Source organism: Olea europaea, chromosome 4 (genome assembly GCF_002742605.1).
Source record: "Olea europaea var. sylvestris chromosome 4, O_europaea_v1, whole genome shotgun sequence".
In the NCBI taxonomy this organism is placed as follows: Eukaryota; Viridiplantae; Streptophyta; class Magnoliopsida; order Lamiales; family Oleaceae; genus Olea; species Olea europaea.
This window is the reverse complement of record NC_036240.1, coordinates 9,872,474-9,900,387: the sequence shown is the minus strand read 5'-3', so window position 1 is coordinate 9,900,387 and position 27,914 is coordinate 9,872,474. Positions and strand designations below refer to the sequence as shown.

The 27,914-nt window shown below is 33.9% G+C and overlaps 1 protein-coding gene, 1 long non-coding RNA gene and 1 pseudogene across 2 annotated transcripts in view; all 3 read right to left on the bottom strand.

Moving 5' to 3' along the window:
* LOC111393586 (selenoprotein F-like) overlaps positions 1-5,318 on the bottom strand; it is an 8,391-nt gene extending 3,073 nt beyond the window's left edge. Inside the window, exon 1 of the mRNA XM_023019190.1 lies at positions 5,008-5,318. Within this exon, the coding sequence (XP_022874958.1) occupies positions 5,008-5,170 (163 nt within the window). The 5' untranslated portion in view covers positions 5,171-5,318. The remainder of the gene's footprint in view (positions 1-5,007) is intronic.
* A 3,682-nt stretch (positions 5,319-9,000) lies between these two features.
* LOC111393584 lies at positions 9,001-27,595 on the bottom strand (annotated as a pseudogene).
* On the bottom strand, positions 20,404-23,525 carry LOC111393585. The gene is made up of 3 exons (XR_002702448.1): positions 22,253-23,525; positions 22,041-22,140; positions 20,404-20,449 (listed from the first exon to the last, which is right to left on the bottom strand). It is a non-coding gene; the product is annotated as an uncharacterized LOC111393585 (long non-coding RNA).
* Positions 27,596-27,914: the final 319 nt, after the last annotated feature.

Genomic DNA, 27,914 nt, shown 5'->3' with positions numbered 1-27,914 from the left:
AAAAAAAAAAGGAAATTAAAAACCACCAAACCCAAAGGGAAAGAAATTTATAACGATAAGGTATTGAAAAGGACCCATCAGAATTACACATAATATTCATCGATAAAACCACTTTCTAGATATGTATTGCAAATTATATTTTACCGGACGTCATATGACCCCTTCCAGTATTTGGTTTCCCTATTTGCTCGTTTTGGATCATAATGCCATGACTTTTATGACCTCGATACATTCTAATAGGAGATCAGAACTTCCTAAGAAGTTTTGTAAGTTGACAACAGAAAATGGGGAACGAAGTCCTGTATAAAGGCGTATATGAAAACTCTTAAAATTATCCATAATCTAGATTCTAATAAATACAAGAAAGAATAGCCTGTAAGCACCAAAACAAAGGGCACAACGAACCAAAACTACTCTCAAGCTGAAAATTTGAGTTATCAATCCTCATAAAAGCCTCCGTATTCATTCTCTCCAAATAGCCCACATCACACAATATTTTGCTACAGTCTAAGTTCGTCTAGCGACCTTTGAACTGTCCCTAAGACTCCGACCTTCCAACAGACAACACACTGTCTGAGGTATTGACCAGCCACTCCAAAAAGATTCAGTAATATAAAAATAGACTCCACAGAAAAGATGCCTTTTCCAAACCACCTTCCAGGAAAAAGGATTAATTGTCTCTTGAGAAGCAACATAAATAAAGACTTAACAGAAAAGATGCATCCCCTTTCTTTCATGTCTGCATAACTCCGATGAATATACAACATGGGCAATAAAACATGGGAATGGTGTCCACATCCCAACCCCATTAAGCCCTTCAGAATCAGACATTTGACCCTGTAGATCCAGCCGACACCTGATACTTTGACCATCCCCATTTGTAAAACCAATGAACTTGGAAAAATCAGCTACTATGTTTATACCCCATAAACCATAATAATAAGGTTCAGTGCATGCTCTAGTATTCAATTCTCTCTACTCCCTATCACATTTATATCCGATAATCCTTCTTCATAGTTTATTGGAAAATCTAGTAACAGTTTCCACAGGAAAGCTTGACCTAGGGCTAGGCAAAACTCTCAAACCGAACCGAACCAGACAATTCTTCTCAAGTTAAATACCCGAATGGGTATCTAAATCGAGAACCGACGGGTACGGTTCGGTTCTCGATTTTAGACCAAGAATTGAATAAGAATCGAATCATCCTAATTTTTTTCTTATATTGAATAAATCAAATTATTTTAATTTTTTCTAAACAAATTAACTAATTAGGTGATTAATTGATACTCCATATTCCAAGCCCTAGCCTAGCTAGCTTGACCCAACTCAACCAATTTCTAAATCAAATTTTTTGGTCCAATTATTTGTTTCATTTCTAATTTTTTAGTATTAGTATCTACTTTTTGGTATGAATTGCCATTATTTTAGTATTAGTATCTACTTTTTGATATTTGTATATGTTGGTAAATTAATCTTATTAGACAACTTGTTATTTATATGTTTTTGAATTGGACTTCGTTAATTTGTAAAAGCTATGATTGAATATGTTATTAGTTATATTTATGTAGTGTTGTTGTAAATGTTAAAAAATGTAATTATGGTACTAAACCAAGCCGAACCGGACCAAATTGAACCCGAATGGTTCTATAATTATATTTGGACTCGACGGTTTCCCTTACTAAATACCCGAAATTTTTTATTTGGTTCAGTTCTAAAGAGAACCAAACCGAATTGGACTGTGCCCAGCCCTAGCTTGACCAGAAGTGCCAAGATACCTTATTCTGAAATCTCCAAATTTAAATTTCTCCGGGTCAACATCCCATTCCTCTAAATGATACTTTCTTAAACCTCCCAAAAGAGGTCCCTCAGAAGCCTCTCCAGTCTCTTGGTAACAGAGACAAGAACATTGTATAAGGACATGGAAAAAGATGGGGAGGCTGGTAGCTTACTCTTGAGTAAATTCAATAACCTTCCTTTGACAATTAAAACTTTTTCAGCTAGCCAACTGGTCCCCTAAATTCTCCACAATAGGATTCCACACATCAACAAACTTGAAATAAGATTCCAAAGGCTAGCCAATTAAGTGATCAGTACTTATCCCACTTTACATCATAGAATATCTACCAACTCATTAAATTTGGCACTTTCCATAGGGAATGCTAAATTCATATAACTTCAGGTCTCAAACCACACGACACATTCCATAGACCACAATTGACTCTAATCACCATAAAGCACAATGACATCATCAATGAACTGAAGATGGCCAACAAACACATTCAACCTGATCAGAACCTATGAAGCCCAGAAATTGACATGGGCCACGGAGAGGCTAACACTTGAAAAAAAGGACAAAGAAAGTCAATTAGAATTCTTTAATTTTAGTTTTAGTTTTTCAATAACATCAATACCATTTTTAGCTCTGATTTCGAAACTTGCATGTAAAACCTTTTGAATCAAGGATTGTCCAATACTACTTACGTTAGATAGATATAACACAAAAATTCAATATGAAGTCCGTAGATTTAAACTAATTTGACATTTTTAACACATTTCTTTTGAAATAATTAAATACTTCATAATTTTAAGTCAAAAAATTTACACAAATTTGTGAATTCGCGTTGTTAAAAATTTTTAAAAATATAAAAACAATATATGCTGACATCAACAATCCACCTTAAGAATATCCATACTTCATATATCAACAAGGGCTGAAACCCCTAATTAAGAATCCTATGCTTAACCTTTTTCATTAGCTTGTAAATGCTTATATGCCCATCAACAATAAGAGGGAAGATAAGTGAGCTCCTCATACAATGCCCCTTGAATTTCTATAAAAGCCGCAAGAGGTCCATTCAACAAAAATGGAGAATTCGACGATAAACTAGCAGAGAAAGATAAAATGTCTTCATTTAGCTCCAAAACACCCACACACTCCTCGAGTCAACATGGTCATAACTCAAACTTCTCAGAATCAAGTTCAGAGAGAGCAATTTGTATCACTCTTTGAATGTATAATCCAAAAATTCATTAGTAGTAACTTTATATCCAAAATCTGCCTGCCCCTCACAAAGGCATCCTAAGAAAAAGTAAGAATGCGATCAACACTTGTTTTCATTCCAAGAGCTAGATCTTTTTGCAATAACTTCAGCACCATCAGTCAAGCTGATTGCTATAGTCTCTGACTTCATATCCCTTTTTGTCTTCGGCAACAAAGCCACAAAGGAATAATTTAAACTCTTTTCAAAACAACCTTTGTCCCCTTTGATACTTTTTATACCCGCTACCTCACAGCAATGACAGAAAAAGGCTAATGTGAAGCCATCAAGTCCAGGAGATCAGGCCAATGTGACTACAACCTAAACCATTCCCTTTATTGGGTGAATCAAGTTGAGCATTTCAAATTTAAGCAGCATTCAGCATTTCTTTTTTAGTCCCAGTTCTCGAAACAATCCAGGTTGTAGGTAACTTTGTCTTGATCCCATAAATTTTTTCATTGATGGTAATAACTAAACTTGAAGTGAAATTGAATTGTCTATCCATAGTGAAGCGAGGCTTATCAAACATCCAGTGCACATTTTTCAGATGGACACTGGCACAGAAGAGTATTCTATAGTTTAGTGCCAGTTTTTCCTGCTTTTGAGCGTAATGCAGTGCATACTGACAGGGGCATAGAAGTTTATGTCTTGGTTGCCATGACATAGAGAAAATAGGTATGTGGTACTGATGGGATCATCTTGGGTACTCTATAGATAAGTAACTCAAATAGACTCTTGGAAGACGCTTGCTAGCTATCAAGATCATGGATATTGAAAGTCTAGTCTCATCTAAATTTTAAGCCGAAAATGACAACTCTTGATGCACTAACCCGGCTATATGCAAACTGGACCTCTTAAATAGTCTGAACTTTCACTCAATACACATTGGACCTCTTAAGCAGTCTCAACTTTCACTCAGTACCAGATTTTATTACAAACTTTTTCATCCCAACTCTACTTTATCCTTCAATATGTGAAACAGGTGGGGGTCGCAAATCTACTCTAATGATTCTGAAGATATGGCAAAACAGATTTCCCATGTGAATAACAGTCTCCAGAATCAAAGTACCTCTACTTTTCTTGAATATCCACAAACGACAGCACATTATTTTCAGATTAGCTTCGTTCCATATGTCTTGATTAATAATAATAAATTTTTACCAGACTATTTCAGGTGACCAACCCAACTTAAAAAATGAGAAACTATGAGTTTTTTTCATTCTTTTAGGTCAATGAATTGATGTTCTAGCAAAAATAAAAAGTAGAAAGGCAACCTTAAAATAGAATAGTGCAGCTTCAGAGGCAACAATTATCCAGAATAATAAGGAACTATTTGCAATCAATAAATAAGAATCTTCGATGATTGAGAAACTAAGAACTGGAGATAAAGCATAGATCTTTAAAAAAACATAATTCACACACACTTATTTACATATACACCAGAGCTGCAATGCACACAATCTCCAATAAATCAACAAAGAACGTCTGGTTAGACAAGCAAGATGCCATTAACAATTTACAGTGTATATTACCATAAATTACAATAAGTGCAAAAAAATTGCTCTTTAGTCCTCAGCAAAATGTGTCTTTGCATAATAGCAGAGAATTAGCACGTCCAAGGAAAACAATAAAATTTCCATAAATTAGAGAAACCCCAAAGATTAAACTCTTCGTTGCCGATATTATTACTTTAATACCCACAATATAAAAATAAAACACGCTCACACAATTTAGAGGAATTCGTAAAATCAATACCAATATGAAAGAAACAATTCTGTAATTCCAATTCCATGCTACCAAAGGCGCTTCTAGATTATACATACATATCTAAAAGATCCAAATTTGGAAACAATAAATCAAGAAAACAAGCAAAAAATTGCACACAAACACGATTTAAAGGAATCCCTCTGCGAAACCCAGAAACTAAAACAACTGGAAGAAAACATATACATAGAAATCTTATAAATACCTTGATCTTTGATGTATTCAGCAAAGGTGTGGCAATCGGAGCATAAAGCGAGGCCTGTGAAACCCAGATTTTCACATTCTTTGGTGCTCAGATGCTGATCTGCTTGAGCGAAACAAATGAAAAATGCAAATAATAATACCAAAACCATCGTGTAGTAGCACATTCCGTTGTATTTTCTCGTCAATTCCTGTGTATTTTCAGGTAAAAAGAATATGCCAAATCGAAGTCAATATGGTTATCACTGTTCATTAAGGAGATGTAAAGTTATCTGAAATATAGGTCGAGCTGCTTATAAACTTTAGCACCATCTGAGTTAGGTCCAAATTGTAATTAATTCGTTCTGTATTTAAAATCATAGTTTATTAAATTGTAATTAAAGTTAAAGAGTCGAAGTTGATAGTTTAAGTCTTGAAAGAGTCAAAACAAAACAAAGGGAAAAAATCGTTGCTACACCATTTGTTAGACGCACGCTGGCTGCTCGAGCATCTTTTTAAGGACAATGCCTCTTGCTGTCCATGCCTCGGGCACTTCAGCAGCTGTGTAATAGTTCGACCACTACTCGAGTGTCACATGAGCAGTCGTGTTTGCATTTTTATCATATTTTTTAATCTTATTCGATTGAACTAGCTCAAGGCACATCAATTTTTCCTTCTTTATCATATCATGAATCAAATTATTTTTGTTATAACACCATGTCATATCTATACCTTATCGAGAGAGTGGTACATGAGGAACATACAAGACCACTAAGGTTCAAAATATCACAAAATTATTCAAATTCTTCACAATCATACAACATTAAGCACAAAATACAGAGTTCTAATTCAAATATATCTTAGATAAAAGACTCGAAATTTGACAGAGTCATTAGGGTTACTATCTTTATTATTATGTTAAGTACAAAAACCTAAAGAAGTACATTTGACACCACAGCCACATGCAAGGCATATATCGTTGGAGGCACATTTGGTACATCTATTCCCACATTGTAGTAGCTTTCTTGACATTGTTGTTGTACCTGCTTGAAATTTCATGGCCTCCACTTGCATCACATAAGTCTTTGGCAGTGGCAAAACTACAATAACAAAAAGAAAAGAAAAATATGTAGTTAAATTATTTTATAAAAAATGCAAACATCGTCAATTTTATCGTGTAATATTTCAACGTTGAATTGCTATTCATAAAATTTAATTTAACGTTCGAAACCCCGAGTCATATTTAAAACACGAGTGAATATTTAATAATGACGAAAGTACAACTTGAGCTAATTTTTCATGCTAAATTCAAACGTGTTGTCCGCCTAAAATTTTATGCAAAAATCAATATAGTGTCCTTTGGTTATAATGTCATCAACACAAAGTTGATAAGATTCTCGATAATATAAAGCTTAATATCTATATTGACGGGGAAAACTAGAATGTCTAAATGGATAAGAAATTCTTATTAACTTCACCTAAATTTTCAAGAATATTAAAGGGAAGAGAAACCATTTGGTACCTAATTGAAGAGAAAATTGTATCTTCAAAAAAATTAACAAAAGATATTAAAAATAGATATTATTCAAAAGTTGAAAAGTGGGGAGCATATATCAATGTGTCGTGTGGAAGTGCATTTTTTGAAGAACGTATGCTAAAAGGGTAAAGAAAAGTTTTTGAAAATTTGAAAAATGATTTATTTTTTAATGTGTAATTGAAAATGATTACGGGAAAAAGTAATTTTTAAAAAATCACTCCCCCATGAGCATCTAAATGCAGAGGAGAAAGACTAACCTAACACAGCTATCAAAAAGAGAGTAAAGAAAGCCAACTTAAGTGAAACCCTCTCCATGTTCAAGTATTGATTGGAATCTGTTGGTTCTGATGGACAATTTATAAAGGTATTATAAGTCCAATAAATTAAAACAGTCATAAATTAATTAATTAACTATGAAGAAATAAAATATAATTAAAAAAAATAAGGTTTGAGAACAATTGAAATATTTAAGGTGGGAATTAGACCACAGCAGCAAAAAATCAAACACTTCCTTTCCACTATCAGTGTCCACTCTATTTAGACTTTTTGAATGGATTTTATCGTATAAATGATCCCTCAGCCGGCAATCAAATTTTACCAATAAAAAAGAAGGTTTAATATAATTTATAAACTTTAATTAGGGGATTAGGATTGTCTTTTCCATGCTCATGACTTCTTCAAATGTTCAAAAACTATAGATTAATTAAACACGAGCAATACAATATAAATTTATAGGATGGAATCATTTTCAATTTTAGCTCTATTATTGATGAGTATCAAGGCTTTCAGAATCTACTCTACAATGCCAGAAAACTGGTGACCGATATCCTAACAGAACACTTACAGCAAGAGGAGGGTCCACTTTTTTTTTGGAAATAGTATATTCATGCGAGTCCCATGATAATGTGAGTATCTGTCATCCCTTGTGTCAAAAATTTTCTGACAGTATAACTTTTTTCATCAACTTATTCCCAATGTTTTGAAAATCGAATCGAAACAGCCAGTTCAACCGAAAAAATCGAAAACCAGCCTCAACCTCAAATCCAGTCCGATACTAATAAATTAATCAAAAATGAAAAAACGGGTAAATAATCGGTCCAACCAGCCATTTTAGTCAAAAACCAAAAAATCGGTCATAATTTTTACAGATTTTTTTCAAAATAAATAAATAAATAAAATTATAATTACTTTAATAAATGGGCTCAAGCATTAGCAAACCCAATTTTATCTTCCTTCCAATACAAGTGTTGTTTTTAAAAGAGAATAGACATGCAATATTTTCCTCAACTTCCAATGTGGGATAAGTACAAGTGTTGTTTTTAAAAGAAAAGAGACATGCAATGTTTTCCTCAACTTCCAATGTGGGGTAAGTTGTAAAATCCTTTCCAATTTATATATTTAATAATTGTTCACTTTTTTTTCTTTTTATTAAACAAATATTGGCCCCAAAACCACAAATAATTTCAATTTTAACAAAGCAAATTATTTTAGACACAACAATTGTTAGTTTTTGATGTTTTAAAATAAATTATAGGATAATAAATCATTAAATCTAATTGACAAATATTGATTTATATTTACTTTAAATTAGTAATATTACAATTTAAATTTTTTTTATTGTTATAATATTTTAGAGTTTATTGAAGTATTTATTTATTTAATTTTGATATCCGGTTTGACCCCGGGTGGACCTCGATTCAACCTTTTGACCCTTTTTCTTTTCCGGATCGATATCCGGATCGGTTTTTAAAACTTTGCTTATTACACTAATGAAATCCCCTCTCCTTTTAGAAATTAATAAATTTTTGTTCAATCAATGAATAAACTCTCCTTGTGCTGTTCTTTTTTCCCAAAGAATGATGGGAGTCGACACAGGCTCAAACCACCAAATCTTGGAACTTGTAAGCTTGCTAGAAGCAAACGAGTTGTTTATAATAGACTGTTCATGTTATTCCAAAAAAGATATAAATCTATGTTTGACCTCCGTTTCTTAAAATGCATTTTTTTATCTAATTCATTTTTAATCACACATTTCATAAACCCACAACTTTTCAATCACACATTTGATAAAATTTTATTAAACTCTAATAAAAATCTATTTTTTATCAAAACCAAACTAAGGCATAATTAGTTGTCTCGGGACAATTGCCAAATACTATAAATAAATAACTGTTTACCATTTCAAACTTGGATACATATAATTTTTTATTCCAGTTTGTTATATGATTTCAAAATTGGACAAAAAGAAGAGAAGAAAGAATAGAATTTAACTACAATCGATTGGACAAAATGAATTATTGATCATAAGCAACAGACTGAACTGCAATATCCATTACTCATTTGAAGAATCTCAATTCTCAAGTATAAAACAAACATAAAAGGACACACTGTAAATCATATACCATTTATAACTTTTTATTTGGACATGTACTGTAATAATCTTCAAAATTCAATGCTGGAACTATAATTCTGAATAATCACTTATATGAACTATAATACTACAAGAAAGAAAAATTAACTTTCGTATTATTACCGATGTGTATCCTATATAAATTACAGAAGCACGCCGCTAGTTCTTTACAAAAACAGACAAAGGACTGAGGGAATGACCATCGACCTCAGTTCTGAAGACGTGATACGTATAAACGATGTACAGAAAACACAAACTTGAAGCCATTAGTATCGGGAACTCGTGTTGTACCATCAGTTATCTATTCTCTTGAATAATAGGAGAAGAGGTGATATTATCTGTCTCACTACCAGAGGTCTTCAACTTAATATATGAACAAGCTACCTCTAACATTATATCCACTTCTTTCATATACTGCGAGGTTGGAATGTCGTTGAACTTGTTGTAGAAATTAATCGATAGAATAATTACATGGCAAAAAGGGTAAATCACAAAAGCAATACATACCTCGTTGATTGCACCAGCTTTTATTTTTGATTCCATCATGCACCATTTCTTGAAATGCGCACCTGTGAGATGAATGATCATAACAATCAAAAAGTATGCGATCAAGTAGAAGCGTTTAAAGGGATTAGAATGGGCAATGACATGCATAACTATAGTGTAAAAAGACACAAATAGAACACGAATATAATTAGGAGGATGAAGTTGATCGTAGTACACTGAAGTTGGTTATGGAAAAAAGAACAGCAGATGGAAGTAGTTCAATTAATTAAAATCCAAAGGCTTTAAACCAAAGTGAAGGGAGTTCATCCACAGATTCCAATGAGAAGGCAGACCGAAACATAAAAATATGCTTATAGAAAGAGCACCACTGATATTCACTTCTCTACATTATTCCAATGATGAATATAGTTTCTGGATAAAAACCTTAACTAAGAGGATATGTCAGTAATTCAGTAAGGTAAAATTAACACTTAATTCTTCAATTTATTCAAAGTTCTATACAAATCAAGTTCACAGTTCAAGAAAAAGAATAACAAATGATCTTGGGGAACATCTAGGCATATGCGGGCAGCATAATGGATTTTACTGGTCTAATATGGGAAGAATTTATAATTCTTATCTTTGGTATTTAGTTCTAACTGATATATCAAAAGTGAATGTCGTCATATATTGCTTGAGTTGTAATTCTTTTTATGAGTTTTGATCATTTCATTGGAGATTACAGTTTAGCTCAAGAAGTTAACGTTGTTAGCATATCGGAACCGGTTTAGAACATGTGGAAACCATTTAGTTGGGGTCCAGTTAACATAAGTTTTTAGGTTTCAAGGTAAGTAACCTGATCCTATTGCTGTTCCTGGGGCCATATTATGGTAACCAAAAGATGGACTTGCAGGGTATAAAATATCATATTTTTTATGGTATATTGAAATTCACTGTATAGGTATAAAAGTAAATTTTTCTGTGTGTTTATTTTTTTTCCAGCTAGGAGTTAATATGGTTTTGCACTACTCTGTTGAGCTCATTATTTCATTAACATTTTGGACATAGAAAATTAACAGCTTGGATGGGACCATTAAAGGTAAAACGCAACTTCACTAGAGTGTTCAAGCCGAGAGTGGTTTAAGCCTCCATTTGAAAAGAATATTTAAGCGGTGTAATTTATGAAAAGATAGAAATGAGTAGTAGACAAGTAGATACTTCTCATGGGTCAATATGGTTGACAATGAAGTGCGACAATTTACAAATTGATTTATAAAGTCTGCCAAACGGAGGCTAAATCATTGAATTCGTCTGACCAAGATGAGTTAGCTGGACTTAATTCCACATAAATTCACCCACTGAAGGGTGAAGATGGTAATAACTGATGGAGTAATGTAGACAAATATGATTCTTGTTTTGAGGGAAACAAAGGGAAGAGAGAGACAAGAAACTAAGGTTAATTGTGTAGATTACTGCTGTGAGTTTGCCAAGTTGACAGAAGAATACTTTATTATCCAAAAATATGTAACAAAGGCAACCACCGAAAGACATTGCAATGGCTAAATGAGTGGAGTTAGATGCACGTGTCACATTAAACTTAAGCAACCACTATGTATTCGCCAGATTTGATATATGTTGTAGGTAAACCTCAGTAGATGCATTACACTGAAAAACTAAAATAGCAAAGGATTAAGAAACAGCAGAAACTTACCAACTTTAATATCCAAAGTGCAAGAGGACTCAGGGTCTGTATCCAGTGACCATCTACAATGAACCTGAAACAGTAAACATATTTACTTGAGAGATAAATAAAGAGAGGGCAGAGACATTAAGAAAGGATGGACACCACACACAAAATAATATTCTAATATGTTCTTGAACTTCATGTATTGACACAAAAAAGAAATGTAAAACTAATTGAATAAATGTGTCACGTACCTCGAAGTATGAGCCAAATGGAACATCACGTGCTTGTTGTACAGTCTCAAACACCTGATAAAATTGAAATATATATATATATATATAAACATTATCACCCTTGCGGTACAAAAACTTACGGAATAAATTGATAAAAAGAGACAAATGGTCTCACCAAAGTTTTCTTATCTGCTTTCAAGACAGTATGCTGCCACTCTGTCATTGCTGTATCCGGAGGGCACATGGGACTGTTACACAAGGATCTAAAAGTAATCTCTCTGACTTGACCATCATACTCGTCAGCAGCATGCCACTGACCCATCTGAAGTTAGTATAATATTAAATTTGAGATATTCTACTGAAGATACTAAATCAAGTGAATTAGATAATTGTAGACATAGGAGTTGGTTTGCCCTCTGAATAGTTGTAGAAATAATTTAGGAAGGGTAAAAAGTTTGTATTATAATAATTTGATCTATTCTTCAAGATTTGGATGCCAACCATATTTTGTCTTTTGCTCTTTTACATACAAGATGAAGATTATGGTGACCCTCTGCCAGCCAACTATTGCAGTCCATAAAGGTCTGCATAAAGCTTTAGGCATCAGAACCAAGGAGGGCTTACGCAAAGTGAGTCACGAGCAATTGTTAACTACATAAATCTGTTTTTTTTTTTTTTTAATGCATCCATTGTGGGGGAGGATTTTTGTTTAGTTGGCATGCTAGTGTTGATATTGACAAGAGTCTGATATACAACTGTCCAGCTGTTCTTATTGACTAAAAAATGAAGCTAGAATGGTTTTCTTTACTCGGTAATCCAGACGAAGTATGAATCGTTACAAAAAGAATTTTGACATGAAGTACCTCAAAGTATTATTAGAAGAATTGGATGACAACGTTAATCGAAATAGTAACTCTAAAAGTAGATGATTCAACAAGTCCTGCTAGAATTTCTTACTTACGGAGAGATTCGAATCCTTCCGCACTATACGATACTCATTTGTAAAATTTGAATCATCGTCCAACAAAAAATTCAAGAATTGCTCTGCCGTGCATGGAAAGACATCCTGCAAAATTATTTTATCATACAAGAACCAATTTAATCCATATGAGGCCATATTTGGATATGTAAAGAAAAAAAGGGTTTGTGTCATGTATAGATTGTAAATGCCAGTAAGCACTTCCACTTTGATGAATGGTTGAAACTTTTCAGTCTCAGGCAGACTTTCCTCCGAAATCTTAGATTGACCTCTACCGCCTCTGATGGAGCTGCTATGTGCACGCAATGCTGACTGTTTCTTTTCCTGTGTACTCCAATAAAAATCAATCAGTTTAGGACATATTCAAACCATTGGCAGATCAGATCTAAAGTCTAATAACAGGGTAAAGAATTAGCAACTCAATGCATTATTCATCTTATATGACTAGCACGAATATAATTACATGATCAGACTTCTTTAGTAACTAGTCAATTTTTGTTATTTTGCTCAGAAGTATAGAAATTAAAATTACTCCATAACTGTGATGATTTGACAATATCACAATTTCTAGCAAGTCCGTTTGGAACAGCACAACATGTTCTTGAGATGAATCTAGGCCTTCAATTCACCAGTGTTGTGTTATTGCTTATTACTTTACTAGCATGGAAATGAAGATTTACTATAGCAAATGTGTGAACATCTTTTCTATGGACCCCTCTCCGTATGTCAAAATTCCTAGATACAAAATTAATATGTAAACTAGAAACCTACACATTCAAAATAAACCTCCTGATATTTTCATTAGTAAGGACGGAAGTAGAAAAGTACAACATTTCTTGAAAAGAATCCATGTCATTAAATTGCTGGAATCAAATTATTGTTATCAAAACAATGCCACACAAAGGAGATGTACACTTGCAAAGATAAGAAGACCTTCCACTGCATTCCTAGTAACAGAATCAATTTTCTACTGAAGAACCCACCACAGTCAAAAAAGCTACTACATGATATACTCATTAGCCAACAAGAGTAATGAAAGCTTGATTATTCGATAGTGCATTCTAGTCCAGCAACAGTTTCTCAGCAGGAACTATTGAAGCAGATAGAAATACTTAGTACAGCAACAAGAAGTACTATTTAACATCCTAGTCATTTGTTCCTTTAATATCCAAAACTTGTACACAGTGTAGAAGGGTAATCAGATCCAGTATGGGTTTGATCTAATTATTTCAGTATCAAGAGTCAGAAATCATTTTTCTCCTTGTACTGGCAAATGCACATTGTTATTGGCTGTGCAACTATTGCACATTATTCTTTGTAAGCTCTCATTGTGCAAATTAAGGTTGACATCTGTACAGTATCACCTTCCACACTAGGACATTTTTGTCCTTTTTAACATTTTTGCCAGTCTCAAGAGGACATCTTTGTACTCAAATATTATATTTCTAACGATTCATGTCCTCTATTATTAAATTTCTAATGATTCTATTAACAAAATTTCTATTAATTTTTACAAAAAAAAAAAAAAAAAAAAGAATAAAAAAAAAAAAAATTTTTTCTTTTTGTTTTTAAAAAAAAAAAAAAAAAAAAAAAAGTATTAACAAAAGCAGGGGATCATACCTTCTTCTCAGCTTCTAACATTGCATGATAGTTCTTTGCTGAACGTTGTAAAGCTCTCAGTGCATTATTTCTGTTCCAGAATGATGCAAACATATATCTGACACGACCTAGAAGAAATAAATGGATGATAAGGCTTATACATGTAAAAAAGAGTCCACATAACGTCTAGACACGAAATCAATGCATATTTTTGGCTTATAAATTATTATCTGCAGATGGCAATTGGAGCAGTTAAACAATTGAAACTGATAATTGGATATTAGTTTATCTAGCAAGATTAAATGTGCATTGTGTCCCAGATCATGGATAAATCTCAGGGCCTGCCCGACCACCCCAAAAGGAAACTAAAAGACAAAGCTTCCAGAAACAGATCTTCTATTACCACTTCCACTTGTGACAAATATAAAAATGAGTTATGGCATAGACTTTTCTATTTTTTATTTTTTATTTTTGTTTGAATTGTTAGATCTCTAGTAAAGAAAAAAGGCTTTTTTTTCAAATGCTATATGAACATCGAAACATGTCACTGCAGCTACCAAAAGAGATAGAAACACACTTCCACTCTATAGTACATAAATTTAGGTGCATTTTAGAATTCTAACAACATTTTATCCTACTGTTTTCTTTCTTTTGAAGTACAAGATTTTTGCAAGTCAGATGTTCAAAGTTTGCCAGTTTCAAATCTAATCGTCCAATATTATTCTTTAGTATGGAATTGTAGGTTTTCAATCTAGCATACTATCATGATGACGTATAATACTGTGCATATTGTATGTTTTTCCTGTTTATAAAATTCAGATTTAACTCCACTAATTCGTGATTTGCGTCCTAACTCCATAAATCCTGAGGCAGATGTTAACCACATCCACTTACTGCCTACTCATATATACACTGTCTCACAACAACACAAAAGGGATCCAGTGTACAGAAGCCACTATGCATGAGATCTGTTCCATTCTATTCTGCAGTTTACTTACATGTATGCCAAGAAAAAAAAATAACGACAACAAGGAAAGGAATTGACCAAACAATTTGAAGCTCAATGTTAATAACGGAAAAATATAAATAAATATTTAAAATGAGAACTGATGGGCACTTGAGACTTCAAAGTCAACTTTTTCTATCCAAATTTTTTGACAAAATGGCACGTGCCAACTACCAATAGGCTTCGCAAGTGAGAAATAACGTCAGGCCTACTCTAAATACCACCATAATTTTGTTTTGTTCAATAAGATAAGACTCTTTACACTGGTGTCGACATATCTACCTGTCACTGAACCATTATATATTTCAAAACAGGAAGCAATTAGAGTCGAGCAGATCACTCTGGGGCTTGACAAAAAATGTGGCATTATGAAGGCACGATATCCTAGATTGTGCCCAGCAAAGATTGAGCTGTGTAATCCAGACTGTTGGAAATCCCGAATTGATTTGGAATAAAAGAGATTATTGAAGATTTTATTCTCCTTAGATAGAATATTGTACTTAGATAGAATATTGTATATTCATTAGAGATTTGCTTTCCTTTCTCTTATTTCTTTTTCTTCTATAAATAGGGCATATATATTGTTCATTGTTAATAAGAAAAATATCTTATTCCCGTTTTTCAACTTCATGGTATCAGAGCCATTCCAATGACAGAAACTGCCACCACCAACAGAGGGTCAATGACATCCGAATCTTTCAATGAAGGAACGGAGGCTACCTCTGCCGTAAGTGGAGGAATTGAAGGTTCATCCTTTCAATTCACGGTAGAAAAATTGGATGGACGAAATTACAGGGAATGGGCGCATTCTATCAAATTGATTATTGATGGAAAAGCCAAACTTGGGTACCTGACTGGAGAGACTAAGATGCCTGCCTCAACCGACACAGTTCTCCTACAGAAGTGGAGATCGGAGAACTCCATGGTGACTGCGTGGCTCATCAACTCCATGAGGCCCACAATTGGAAAGACATACCTGTTTCTACCCACTGCAAAAGACGTTTGGGAAGCTGTGAAAGAGACTTATTCAGATTCTGAAAACTCCTCCCAGTTTTTTGAAATTAAATCGAAGCTGTGGCAAACCAAGCAGGGAGAACGGGATGTAATCGACTACTACCTTGAGATGACTGCGCTCTGGCAAGAACTCGATCTGAGTTCGGAAGAGAAGTGGAAGTGCCCCGAAGATTGCGCCTATTACCAGAAAAAGCTGGAGAATGAGAGAGTTTTTGAATTCCTCGCTGGGCTTCACCGTGACCTCGACGATGTTAGAGGTCGAATCCTCGGTCGACAGCCACTACCATCACCGCGAGAGGTGTTCGCGGAGGTAAGGCGAGAGGAGAACCGCCGGAAGGTGATGATGAATGGAAGCAGCTCGTTCGACTCTGCAACGTCGGGGATCGAAGGCTCAAGAATGGGCGTGAAAGGGATTGGGCCTCCAAATAATGGGCCTCCAAACTTTAAAATGGATCCATCAAAAATTCAAAACGAGGCTAATGTTGGGCTCAATTTTACTAATGTTGGGCCTGGCGGAATGGGCCTATATAAAAAGGGGTCAGCAGTTGGGTCAGGCTCAAAACAAAAGGGTCGACCCTGGTGTGAACACTGTCGTAAGTCAGGACATAAGGAAGACACATGCTGGGACTTACACGGAAAGCCGACCGATTGGAAATCGAGGCAAAATAATAGAAATCGTCACCAAACATATATTTCAAATCAGAAAGCAATTAAAGCAGTCCCGCAGGAAATAGGATATTTCTGTAACTATCAGTAACAATAATTGCAATGCCAAATTCAATAGTGATACCAAGTTCTTTTCACCTTTTGACATCACATCAGAGTATTCTTTCTATTAGAATTTTGAAAGGAGCATATGGACAGAAGAATTTTTGCAAACTCTTCAAGTAGTCAATCACATGCTGCATTCAAGCATATGAGAGATTATAGATAAAAAATAATCAAAGTAACTTAGATGGAAAACATAATTACTAACCATCAGGATTTCCTAAAGGAGGCACGCCATGTCCACCAGCACCCATTCGAAGAATTATTGTAATAGCTGGATTGATAAATGCATGCTGGCTTCTCCTCATCTGAAATGGCAAAACTATAAAGATTCAGTCAATTTTATCCATACACTTAAGAGTATACTGGCAATATAAAAGGGTGGTCAGCATGACAATAGGATCTGGAAGCAGCATTTACCTCATCTATGTCTCCAATTGGTATAATAACCTGCCAAAATGGAAACATAAACATAAGAAAAGAAACAATGCCTCGAAAGACCTAGTAGCATACAGCTGAAGTCCAAAACCAAAAGGACATGACCAGGGGCAAAGCCAGGCTGCAATAAATTTCATTTAAGCTGGGCTGATATTTTAAAAAGTATTACATAAAAATGAAGTTAAGGAGAAAAATTAAATGGGCCTTGGGCTGGCCTAGGTCACCCCTTAAATCCATTCCTGACAATGACAAGCTTTGGCAAGTAAATTATTCATTTCAAACCATATGCTTGAAAATAGTACAGCCTTCAATATTTATCTTAACATAGATGTATGCGAAATTTGACTCATTCATTGGATGGTTTCTAAGAAAATTTTGCACTCCACTGTAGTTCTGAAGCTCAAGTAGAAGGCGAGCAACTTTAAGCAAATGCTTTCAATAAGAAGTGGACCAGAGCTTAGGTTTTGAGAAAAAATGAATCAACCTTTTACTAAGAGCAGTGAAGAAAATCTGACAACTGTTTCTTTGGACTGTAGTCTATGTCATTGATGCATCACATGGTCAGATATCTGATTTTTACATAAAAGACCTATGTTATCACAAAGTCTACACTCGAGTATTTTCAATGGATTTTGCTTAGGTGAGGCAAAAAGGTATAAAAGTGATCTGTCAAGATAAATTCCCAAAAGGCACCACAAAATACTTCCAAATGTAGATCATTGCAAATGATAAAATTGCAAACGGTCATGGTGACTGATTAACTTCCAAAAATTCTATCTGTACGACTAAAATGTGTATGCCACATGCAAAATTATTCTTTACAGACTTACAGTGACAACAGAAGGCATCTGTAAGGCAACTTTTTGGAGAGAGATAGTCAAGTTGGGGTGAATTCTCAAAAGTGTTCACCTTTGAGATCAAGGCAAGCCTCAAGGAGGCATTTTTTATGCACCCATGCTTATGCACAATAGTCAAAAATCAAGTTAAATAGATTTCTTTCAACTTCTAAGTTCATAAAGCTTCTAAATGATGGTTTTCGTGCATTCCACCTCTCTGATTTATTTTTTCTCGAGGTATTAGCACTTAACCATTGATTCCAGCTTTAGAGCTTATGTCATTAATACATAATAGTATAATTCCTATTATTAAACATTTACGTAACTCGTGGTAAATGCAATGCTTATGACTCTACCCAAAGGACACTAGGAAATCAACATAAGCCTTTAATCCAAGTGCCATTTCTTAGTTTAGTCATATGCATTGTTGAAGATAAGATATAAATGATATACGAGTGGCCTACCACTGAAATTTTACAGCAATTGGTTCATCATGATATCATAGTAAGTGAACGTTCAAGTCTCGCCACTCATTAATTAAAAAGCGTGCATATGTAAGGCTTTAATTGAAAAAAATGAAGCATGCCTACATGTGAGGAGTTGTGTTGAAGATAATATTAAAATGATATACATGTGCTCTAATCTATCAGTTTAAGCTTTTAGAATAAGTGGTTTAACAAATATTCCATGCTCCGTAACCCAAATTTCAGTACATATAATAGTAAAACATGAACAGTTAAGAAAATCTTTTGAGAACATAAGATATAGGGATCTGGCTATATGCACAAAAGTTCAGAAAACAAACAGATGATACTATATTTCCAGAGGAACACCATCAACTTTTCAACTGAGCTCTTGAGAATATGATGTATGAGGACCAGTTACATGTGCCGACAATCAGAAAATTACATATCAAATCATGAAAATTTTAGCCAGAAATATAAAATGATGGCAAAGATCAAGGATTTCTTTTTGGAAAAAAATTTGAACTCTCAGCAGAAGCTAAATCAATCATGGCAACCAAAGTTCAGAGATTGACCTTCATTTGCTTTGAAAAAACATTAGAATGGAAGCAGATGTGCCATGCTGATACGTACATACGGCCATGATATAAAAATGACCTCTCAAGTGCACATGAATAGCTATGTTCAACAGCCTGGAAATACCATCATTAATATCATCAACTCAATTCAACTAAAATGAATCAATACATGATTACATTTTGCCCAAAACTGGACTATAAGCATTCCAAAGAGATGTTAATAATTAAGCATGTCTTCGAAATAAGTTGATGACCATGCCTCATCAGGAAGAAGATTAAATATTGTTTGTAGTGGCCCAGGTATCTGATGAACAAATGTAGGCCCTTGTTTATCCATACCCTCCTTCGTGTGATAGCACCAGCATAGCCATTCAAACCCCTATAAATGAATCAAGTACAATGGCTCAGGAACATCAGTAGCTTACTAAAAAACAAATGTCATTGAGGAAAAGACATGGCAAGATAATTTTGAAATTAGCATTAATAATAAACAGAGACAACCAGTTCCATTTGTCAAGTTCCAGCAGAAATATATACAATAGATCAACCTGTAGGAAACTGCCTGATATTTTCATTAGTAAGGACGGAAGTAGAAAAGTACAACATTTCTTGAAAAGAATCCATGTCATTAAATTGCTGGAATCAAATTATTGTCATCAAAACAATGCCACACAAAGGAGATGTACACTTGCAAAGATAAGAAGACCTTCCACTGCATTCCTAGTAACAGAATCAATTTTCTACTGAAGAACCCACCACAGTCAAAAAAGCTACTACATGATATACTCATTAGCCAACAAGAGTAATGAAAGCTTGATTATTCGATAGTGCATTCTAGTCCAGCAACAGTTTCTCAGCAGGAACTAGTGAAGTAGATAGAAATACTTAGTACAGCAACAAGAAGTACTATTTAACATCCTAGTCATTTGTTCCTTTAATATCCAAAACTTGTACACAGTGTAGAAGGGTAATCAGATCCAGTATGGGTTTGATCTAATTATTTCAGTATAAGAGTCTGAAATCATTTTTCTCCTTGTACTGGCAAATGCGCATTGTTATTGGCTGTGCAACTATTGCACAATATTCTTAGTAAGCTCTCATTGTGCAAATTAAGGTTGACATCTGTACAGTATCACCTTCCACACTAGGACATTTTTGTCCTTTTTAACATTTTTGCCAGTCTCAAGAGGACATCTTTGTACTCAAATATTATATTTCTAACGATTCATGTCATCTATTATTAAATTTCTAATGATTCTATTAACAAAATTTCTATTAATTTATACAAAAAAAAAAAAAGGAGTATTAACAAAAGTAGGGGATCATACCTTCTTCTCAGCTTCTAACATTGCATGATAGTTCTTTACTGAACGTTGTAAAGCTCTCAGCGCATTATTTCTGTTCCAGAATGATGCAAACATATATCTGACACGACCTAGAAGAAATAAATGGATGATAAGGCTTATACATGTAAAAAAGAGTCCGCATAACGTCTAGACACGAAATCAATGCATATTTTTGGCTTATAAATTATTATCTGCAGATGGCAATTGGAGCAGTTAAACAATTGAAACTGATAATTGGATATTAGTTTATCTAGCAAGATTAAATGTGCATTGTGTCCCAGATCATGGATAAATCTCAGGGCCTGCCCGACCACCCCAAAAGGAAACTAAAAGACAAAGCTTCCAGAAACAGATCTTCTATTACCACTTCCACTTGTAACAAATATAAAAATGAGTTATGGCATAGACTTTTCTATTTTTTATTTATTTTTGTTTGAATTGTTAGATCTCTAGTAAAGAAAAAAGGCTTTTTTTTAAAATGCTATATGAACATCGAAACATGTCACTGCAGCTACCAAAAGAGATAGAAACACACTTCCACTCTATAGTACATAAATTTAGGTGCATTTTAGAATTCTAACAACATTTTATCCTACTGTTTTCTTTCTTTTGAAGTACAAGATTTTTGCAAGTCAGATGTTCAAAGTTTGCCAGTTTCAAATCTAATCGTCCAATATTATTCTTTAGTTTGGAATTGTAGGTTTTCAATCTAGCATACTATCATGATGACGTATGATACTGTGCATATTGTATGTTTTTCCTGTTTATAAAATTTAACTCCACTAATTCGTGATTTGCGTCCTAACTCCATAAATCCTGAGGCAGATGTTAACCACATCCACTTACTGCCTACTCATATATACACTGTCTCACAACAACACAAAAGGGATCCAGTGTACAGAAGCCACTATGCATGAGATCTGTTCCATTCTATTCTGCAGTTTACTTACATGTATGCCAAGAAAAAAAAAATAACGACAACAAGGAAAGGAATTGACCAAACAATTTGAAGCTCAATGTTAATAACGGAAAAATATAAATAAATATTTAAAATGAGAACTGATGGGCACTTGAGACTTCAAAGTCAACTTTTTCCATCCAAATTTTTTGACAAAATGGCATGTGCCTACTACCAATAGGCTTCGCAAGTGAGAAATAACGTCAGGCCTACTCTAAATACGTCCATAATTTTGTTTTGTTCAATAAGATAAGACTCTTTACACTGGTGTCGACATATCTACCTGTCACTGAACCATTATATATTTCACAACAGGAAGCAATTAGAGTCGAGCAGATCACTCTGGGGCTTGACAAAAAATGTTGCATTATGAAGGCACAATATCCTAGATTGTGCCCAGCAAAGATTGAGCTGTGTAATCCAGACACCCAACATATATTTCAAATCAGAAAGCAATAAAAGCAGTCCCGCAGGAAATAGGATATTTCTGTAACTATCAGTAACAATAATTGCAATGCCAAATTCAATAGTGATACCAAGTTCTTTTCACCTTTTGACATCACATCAGAGTATTCTTTCTATTAGAATTTTGAAAGGAGCATATGGACAGAAGAATTTTTGCAAACTCTTCAAGTAGTCAATCACATGCTGCATTCAAGCATATGAGAGATTATAGATAAAAAATAATCAAAGTAACTTAGATGGAAAACATAATTACTAACCATCAGGATTTCCTAAAGGAGGCACGCCATGTCCACCAGCACCCATTCGAAGAATTATTGTAATAGCTGGATTGATAAATGCATGCTGGCTTCTCCTCATCTGAAATGGCAAAACTATAAAGATTCAGTCAATTTTATCCATACACTTAAGAGTATACTGGCAATATAAAAGGGTGGTCAGCATGACAATAGGATCTGGAAGCAGCATTTACCTCATCTATGTCTCCAATTGGTATAATAACCTGCCAAAATGGAAACATAAACATAAGAAAAGAAACAATGCCTCGAAAGACCTAGTAGCATACAGCTGAAGTCCAAAACCAAAAGGACATGACCAGGGGCAAAGCCAGGCTGCAATAAATTTCATTTAAGCTGGGCTGATATTTTAAAAAGTATTACATAAAAATGAAGTTAAGGAGAAAAATTAAATGGGCCTTGGGCTGGCCTAGGTCACCCCTTAAATCCATTCCTGACAATGACAAGCTTTGGCAAGTAAATTATTCATTTCAAACCAGATGCTTGAAAATAGTACTGCCTTCAATATTTATCTTAACATAGATGTATGCGAAATTTGACTCATTCATTGGATGGTTTCTAAGAAAATTTTGCACTCCACTGTAGTTCTGAAGCTCAAGTAGAAGGCGAGCAACTTTAAGCAAATGCTTTCAATAAGAAGTGGACCAGAGCTTAGGTTTTGAGAAAAAATGAATCAACCTTTTACTAAGAGCAGTGAAGAAAATCTGACAACTGTTTCTTTGGACTGTAGTCTATGTCATTGATGCATCACATGGTCAGATATCTGATTTTTACATAAAAGACCTATGTTATCACAAAGTCTACACTCGAGTATTTTCAATGGATTTTGCTTAGGTGAGGCAAAAAGGTATAAAAGTGATCTGTCAAGATAAATTCCCAAAAGGCACCACAAAATACTTCCAAATGTAGATCATTGCAAATGATAAAATTGCAAACGGTCATGGTGACTGATTAACTTCCAAAAATTCTATCTGTACGACTAAAATGTGTATGCCACGTGCAAAATTATTCTTTACAGACTTACAGTGACAACAGAAGGCATCTGTAAGGCAACTTTTTGGAGAGAGATAGTCAAGTTGGGGTGAATTCTCGAAAGTGTTCACCTTTGAGATCAAGGCAAGCCTCAAGGAGGCATTTTTTATGCACCCATGCTTATGCACAAAAATCAAAAATCAAGTTAAATAGATTTCTTTCAACTTCTAAGTTCATAAAGCTTCTAAATGATGGTTTTCGTGCATTCCACCTCTCTGATTTATTTTTTCTCGAGGTATTAGCACTTAACCATTGATTCCAGCTTTAGAGCTTATGTCATTAATACATAATAGTATAATTCCTATTATTAAACATTTACGTAACTCGTGGTAAATGCAATGCTTATGACTCTACCCAAAGGACACTAGGAAATCAACATAAGCCTTTAATCCAAGTGCCATTTCTTAGTTTAGTCGTATGCATTGTTGAAGATAAGATAAGACAACCAGTTCCATTTGTCAAGTTCCAGCAGAAATATATACAATAGATCAACCTGTAGGAAACTGCATGAAAATGGAATCCTTTATTTTTCCAAAGATAACAAATAGCAAATGTTGCACTTGCAGAACACATGTAAGGTTAAAAAATAGCATAGCTTCAGAAATTCAGATAAAGAATGTTACTTAACCCAAAAAATGCCTACACTTCCCCATGCAAAAGAATTAGCATTTTCCAGAACAGAGGGAGCCAAAGCTAAACATATCAAATGTACTCAAACTACAGCTATGTAAACAAAAGAACCACTTAGATTCTCATTAACAGTCAATAGGACTACCAAAACAAGAATTACGAGGGAATAATTATAGAAAAAGAAGTAAAGAAAATCATACTGGGAAGAATCCACACGTAGCTTTAGTGTTTTAATACGAAGACAGATCTGAATAACAAACAAAAAATGTCTTGAATGGCGCACAAAATAACTTTCAGACAAGGTGTATAAATCTGTAGAGAGCAGAATTTAACAATGTGGTACCTCTCCTGATGTACTGTCCAAAGAATACCATACAGCACCAGTCTGTCCTTCATTTTCCACAGGAATTGTCACTGAACCAAGAACTGCACTTTTCCAAATTATATCCCAATCATATACTGTCACATTAATCTGCCAATACAATTTACATAAAAGAATCAGTTCAAGAACCAGAACTACAGGTCACATATACGTTAAAATACCTAGACATGCACATTCAAGAAACATACAGAAAAAACTGCACTTATAAATCTGCTTATAATTATTAAACCCTGAAAATCCTTACATAGATTGGTATGCAATATTTTAAGAAGAGGTTGTATAGTTCAAGTTCTATGCTTAATCAGAGATAAATACTATAGTTTCAGGGAATGACATAAATCTAAGAGTTGTAGGGTATAACCAACACCTATATGGAAGTATCATATTTAATTGGAAAATTACTCATTCAAAGAAGCATTCCAAAGAAAAAGGTTCCAGTGAAGTTTTTCAGAAATCAAAATTATATTTGTACATATTCGATAGCCTAAACCACACAGTCATGTGCATCGGATCTATTCTATCCAGCATTATCTAATCTTTGATTTGTAAAGGGACAAAATAAGAAAGAGTTTTCTTTTGTTTTGATAACTAAAAGTTTAACGCATAATTGGTCTCAAGCCAATCATAGTGTGACATAAATGACAAGTCATATTTCACACTTCTAATCACACAAGTATGGGTGTAAAGCAACTACCTGTACAGGAAGATCATCCACAGAAAAGTTGAACTCTTCTCCCCACATTGGATTTCTAGAGCCAGGAACCATTGAACTGAAGACAATCACCAGATGAATCTTAAGGAAATGCATAAAAACCTTTGTATTAGTACGCAATAAAGGTACATCAGATCTCATACTGAGACATACAAATCGTGCATACAAGAAAAAAAATGAATATATTTAAAACTCTACCTGACCAGCACTTAGGTTACATAGCTCAAAATTGTAAAGCACCCACTAATGCAATTCTGAAAGACTTCATATGATCATAGAAAGCACAAAAGAGAACTACAGTTCCAAATGCAATAGTCATCATGCAGACAATTTTCTTTAAAGTAATTTATTCATTTTCCCAATGTGTATGAGATGAGAAACTGAAACCTAAAAAAATTGTGTATAATTAAGAAACAGTGGATACAGCTTGCGAAGTTAATAACAAGATGGAAACAAATATCACTTCCCACTAAAAATCAATTTGGAACAACCACATTTCACAGTTAAACTAAGAGAAAGTGCAAATCAAAAACATAGTATTTAGAAATCATTCCACTTCGTTCGATGGCTATACGACAAGTAAACAAAGCAAGCTAAGCGTAGATCTAATTCTATGCTAGAAATTCAAGGTGTATTTAGAAACCACAGAATAAAATAACAAAACATAGAAATCTTTTATGTTGCTAAAATCCCGTATTTAAATGAGTGCAAAATTAGCACTAAAATTAACCCTTAATGAAGTTTGTAAACACAGAAAAAATAACTACTAATATAGATCAATGATAAAAACAACCATCAATATCAAATGACATTGATGCTCACAAATATTCGTCTTCGTCCTACGTCATAATCAACTTGAAATTAGTAGAGGCATGCAGTGTGCCTCTCCAAAATCATCAATTCTTCAGGCCAAGACAAGACCAAATCAATTGCATTCACCTGAAGCGCTTTTCTACACCACAAGTGATAATTGCATAAGGATCTGATGTGCCATTCAAATTTGCGCCAATAAGATTTTTTGCTGCTAAAAGTTCCACCTGAAACTCATGATATGATTTCTTAAGCGTTAGTTGGACTAAGATAGTTACAAAGGGCTTTCTTATATATAAAAACAGTGCATGAATCTCAATGCCCGAAAATCCAAAGGTAGTTGCCAGCAATAAGAATAAAAGTTACCTTGACTAAATATGAGGAATTAGTTTTAGGGTCTCCATTAAACTGGCCCATCTACAAAATAAGTGCACAACTGCATGTCAAACAAGTGATAAATTACTCCGGGAACTAATACTAGTCAAAGAAATAAAATAGAACAGTAAACATCAACTAGATGGATAAGCCTTATTATAAAGATAAATAAGAACTCTCAGATATACAAAGTGCACAAGTAAATTTATGTATAAATAATAATTTTATATGCTATGCTGTTCATGTTTGCAATAATTGGCACCCAAAGTAGGTTATCATAATATCTTATCAATTAATATAACCCAATCTATCATAACCAATAGGTACATTTTGACAAAACTTGATCTAACAATTACCATTTCAGGAGTCCAATTATAGAAATCAATCATTAGATGAGAAAACTTGAGCCTGACACAAAATACGTAAACATTCTTCAAGTGCAACTTTTGACTTTTGTTGTGCATTTATAATCCTTGTCCTGAGTCAAACGTATATATAAACTCTTCAACCAAATCAAATATTCAACAAATAAATTTAGCCAGAAGTAGCTCTTAGTGGCCAAGCAATCAATGAGTTTTGGTGTCCACCAAGTTACGTATTATCATAATATCAAAAACTCAACAATATATTGCTAATAAAACGTTAATGAACCACCATGCAACTTGACAGCCAGTAGATTTTGCCATCAGTTATAAACTTCGCCAATCCTCAGGACAATTTCCACAACATCATATTATAAACGTTTATTATTAAATAATAACCATTTAGGAATTGTATTAAACTTTGAAATTAAATTAATATATTGGTTACTAAATTTAATGACAGTATTATAAACTAATATATAAAACTGATCCATTACTTCGGCAAACATAAAATTACTAAGAAGTATAAATTTTCAAATATTCGCATTCTTATAAATTTTCAAATATTCGCATTCTTACTAGTTACAATTAAAGTACAAAAATAATTAAATTTTAAGCTTAGCCAATAAAAAGCACTGTTATCTTCCTCAACTGCCCTCAAGGAGGAAAAAAAAAGGAAAAAAGAAAAAGAAAAACAGAAAGAGACGAAAATAGATGTCTTCAAGAGAAATTAACCTGATTTTTTATCAGGAAAAAAAATACAAATCAACGTCAAAGTTGCAACTATTAATCCAAAATAGCGAAAATAACAAATATGACCTTGTCTTCATCGTCAATTACATCTCCACTGCCACCAGAACCATCAACTGACATCCGATCAAGGCAAACGCCACACGCCTCGCTATCTAGAGTGAAAAACCAGTACGCCACCAACACGAAGGCCACTGCCACCACCGTGACTTGTACCTCCCACCATGAAGGCATCAGAAACTCCATCACCGCTTCCACCACCATCAGCTTATTCATGTTTTTCAAAATTCTATTGTTTTTGCTCGATTTCTCTTCCAATGGTGATCAAATTTCGCGTAAAACCATTCAATTATACGGTCGTGTATATATACTCGAGGAAGAGTCAAGTAAATGGGGAAGAAATTGCGCGAAAAGTACAAAATGTTGAGCCGTTTGCATTGACATTTGAGAAATATAAATATTGAAATTATGAATTAGAGAAAATGGCCTGAGGAAAATGAAGGGTATTTATGGAAAATGACTTAGAAAAATAGGGTAGAGAGAGCGACGTTCGCTTTGTGCTTAACGGAAAGCAAAGATCAAAGTTTTTGTTTGGAAGAAATTATTCGAAATAAAGATAATGATTTTTTAAGATAATATATGCTTAAAAAGGAAGAAATGTTACGAGTGCATGTGCAATATTATTTTATTAATAGAATATGTTATTGAAAATAAATTTAAGTTGTACCAAACAAATACCAAAGATTGCTCATCAAGCTCTTTCGTTGATACCTTTTAAGAGAAGT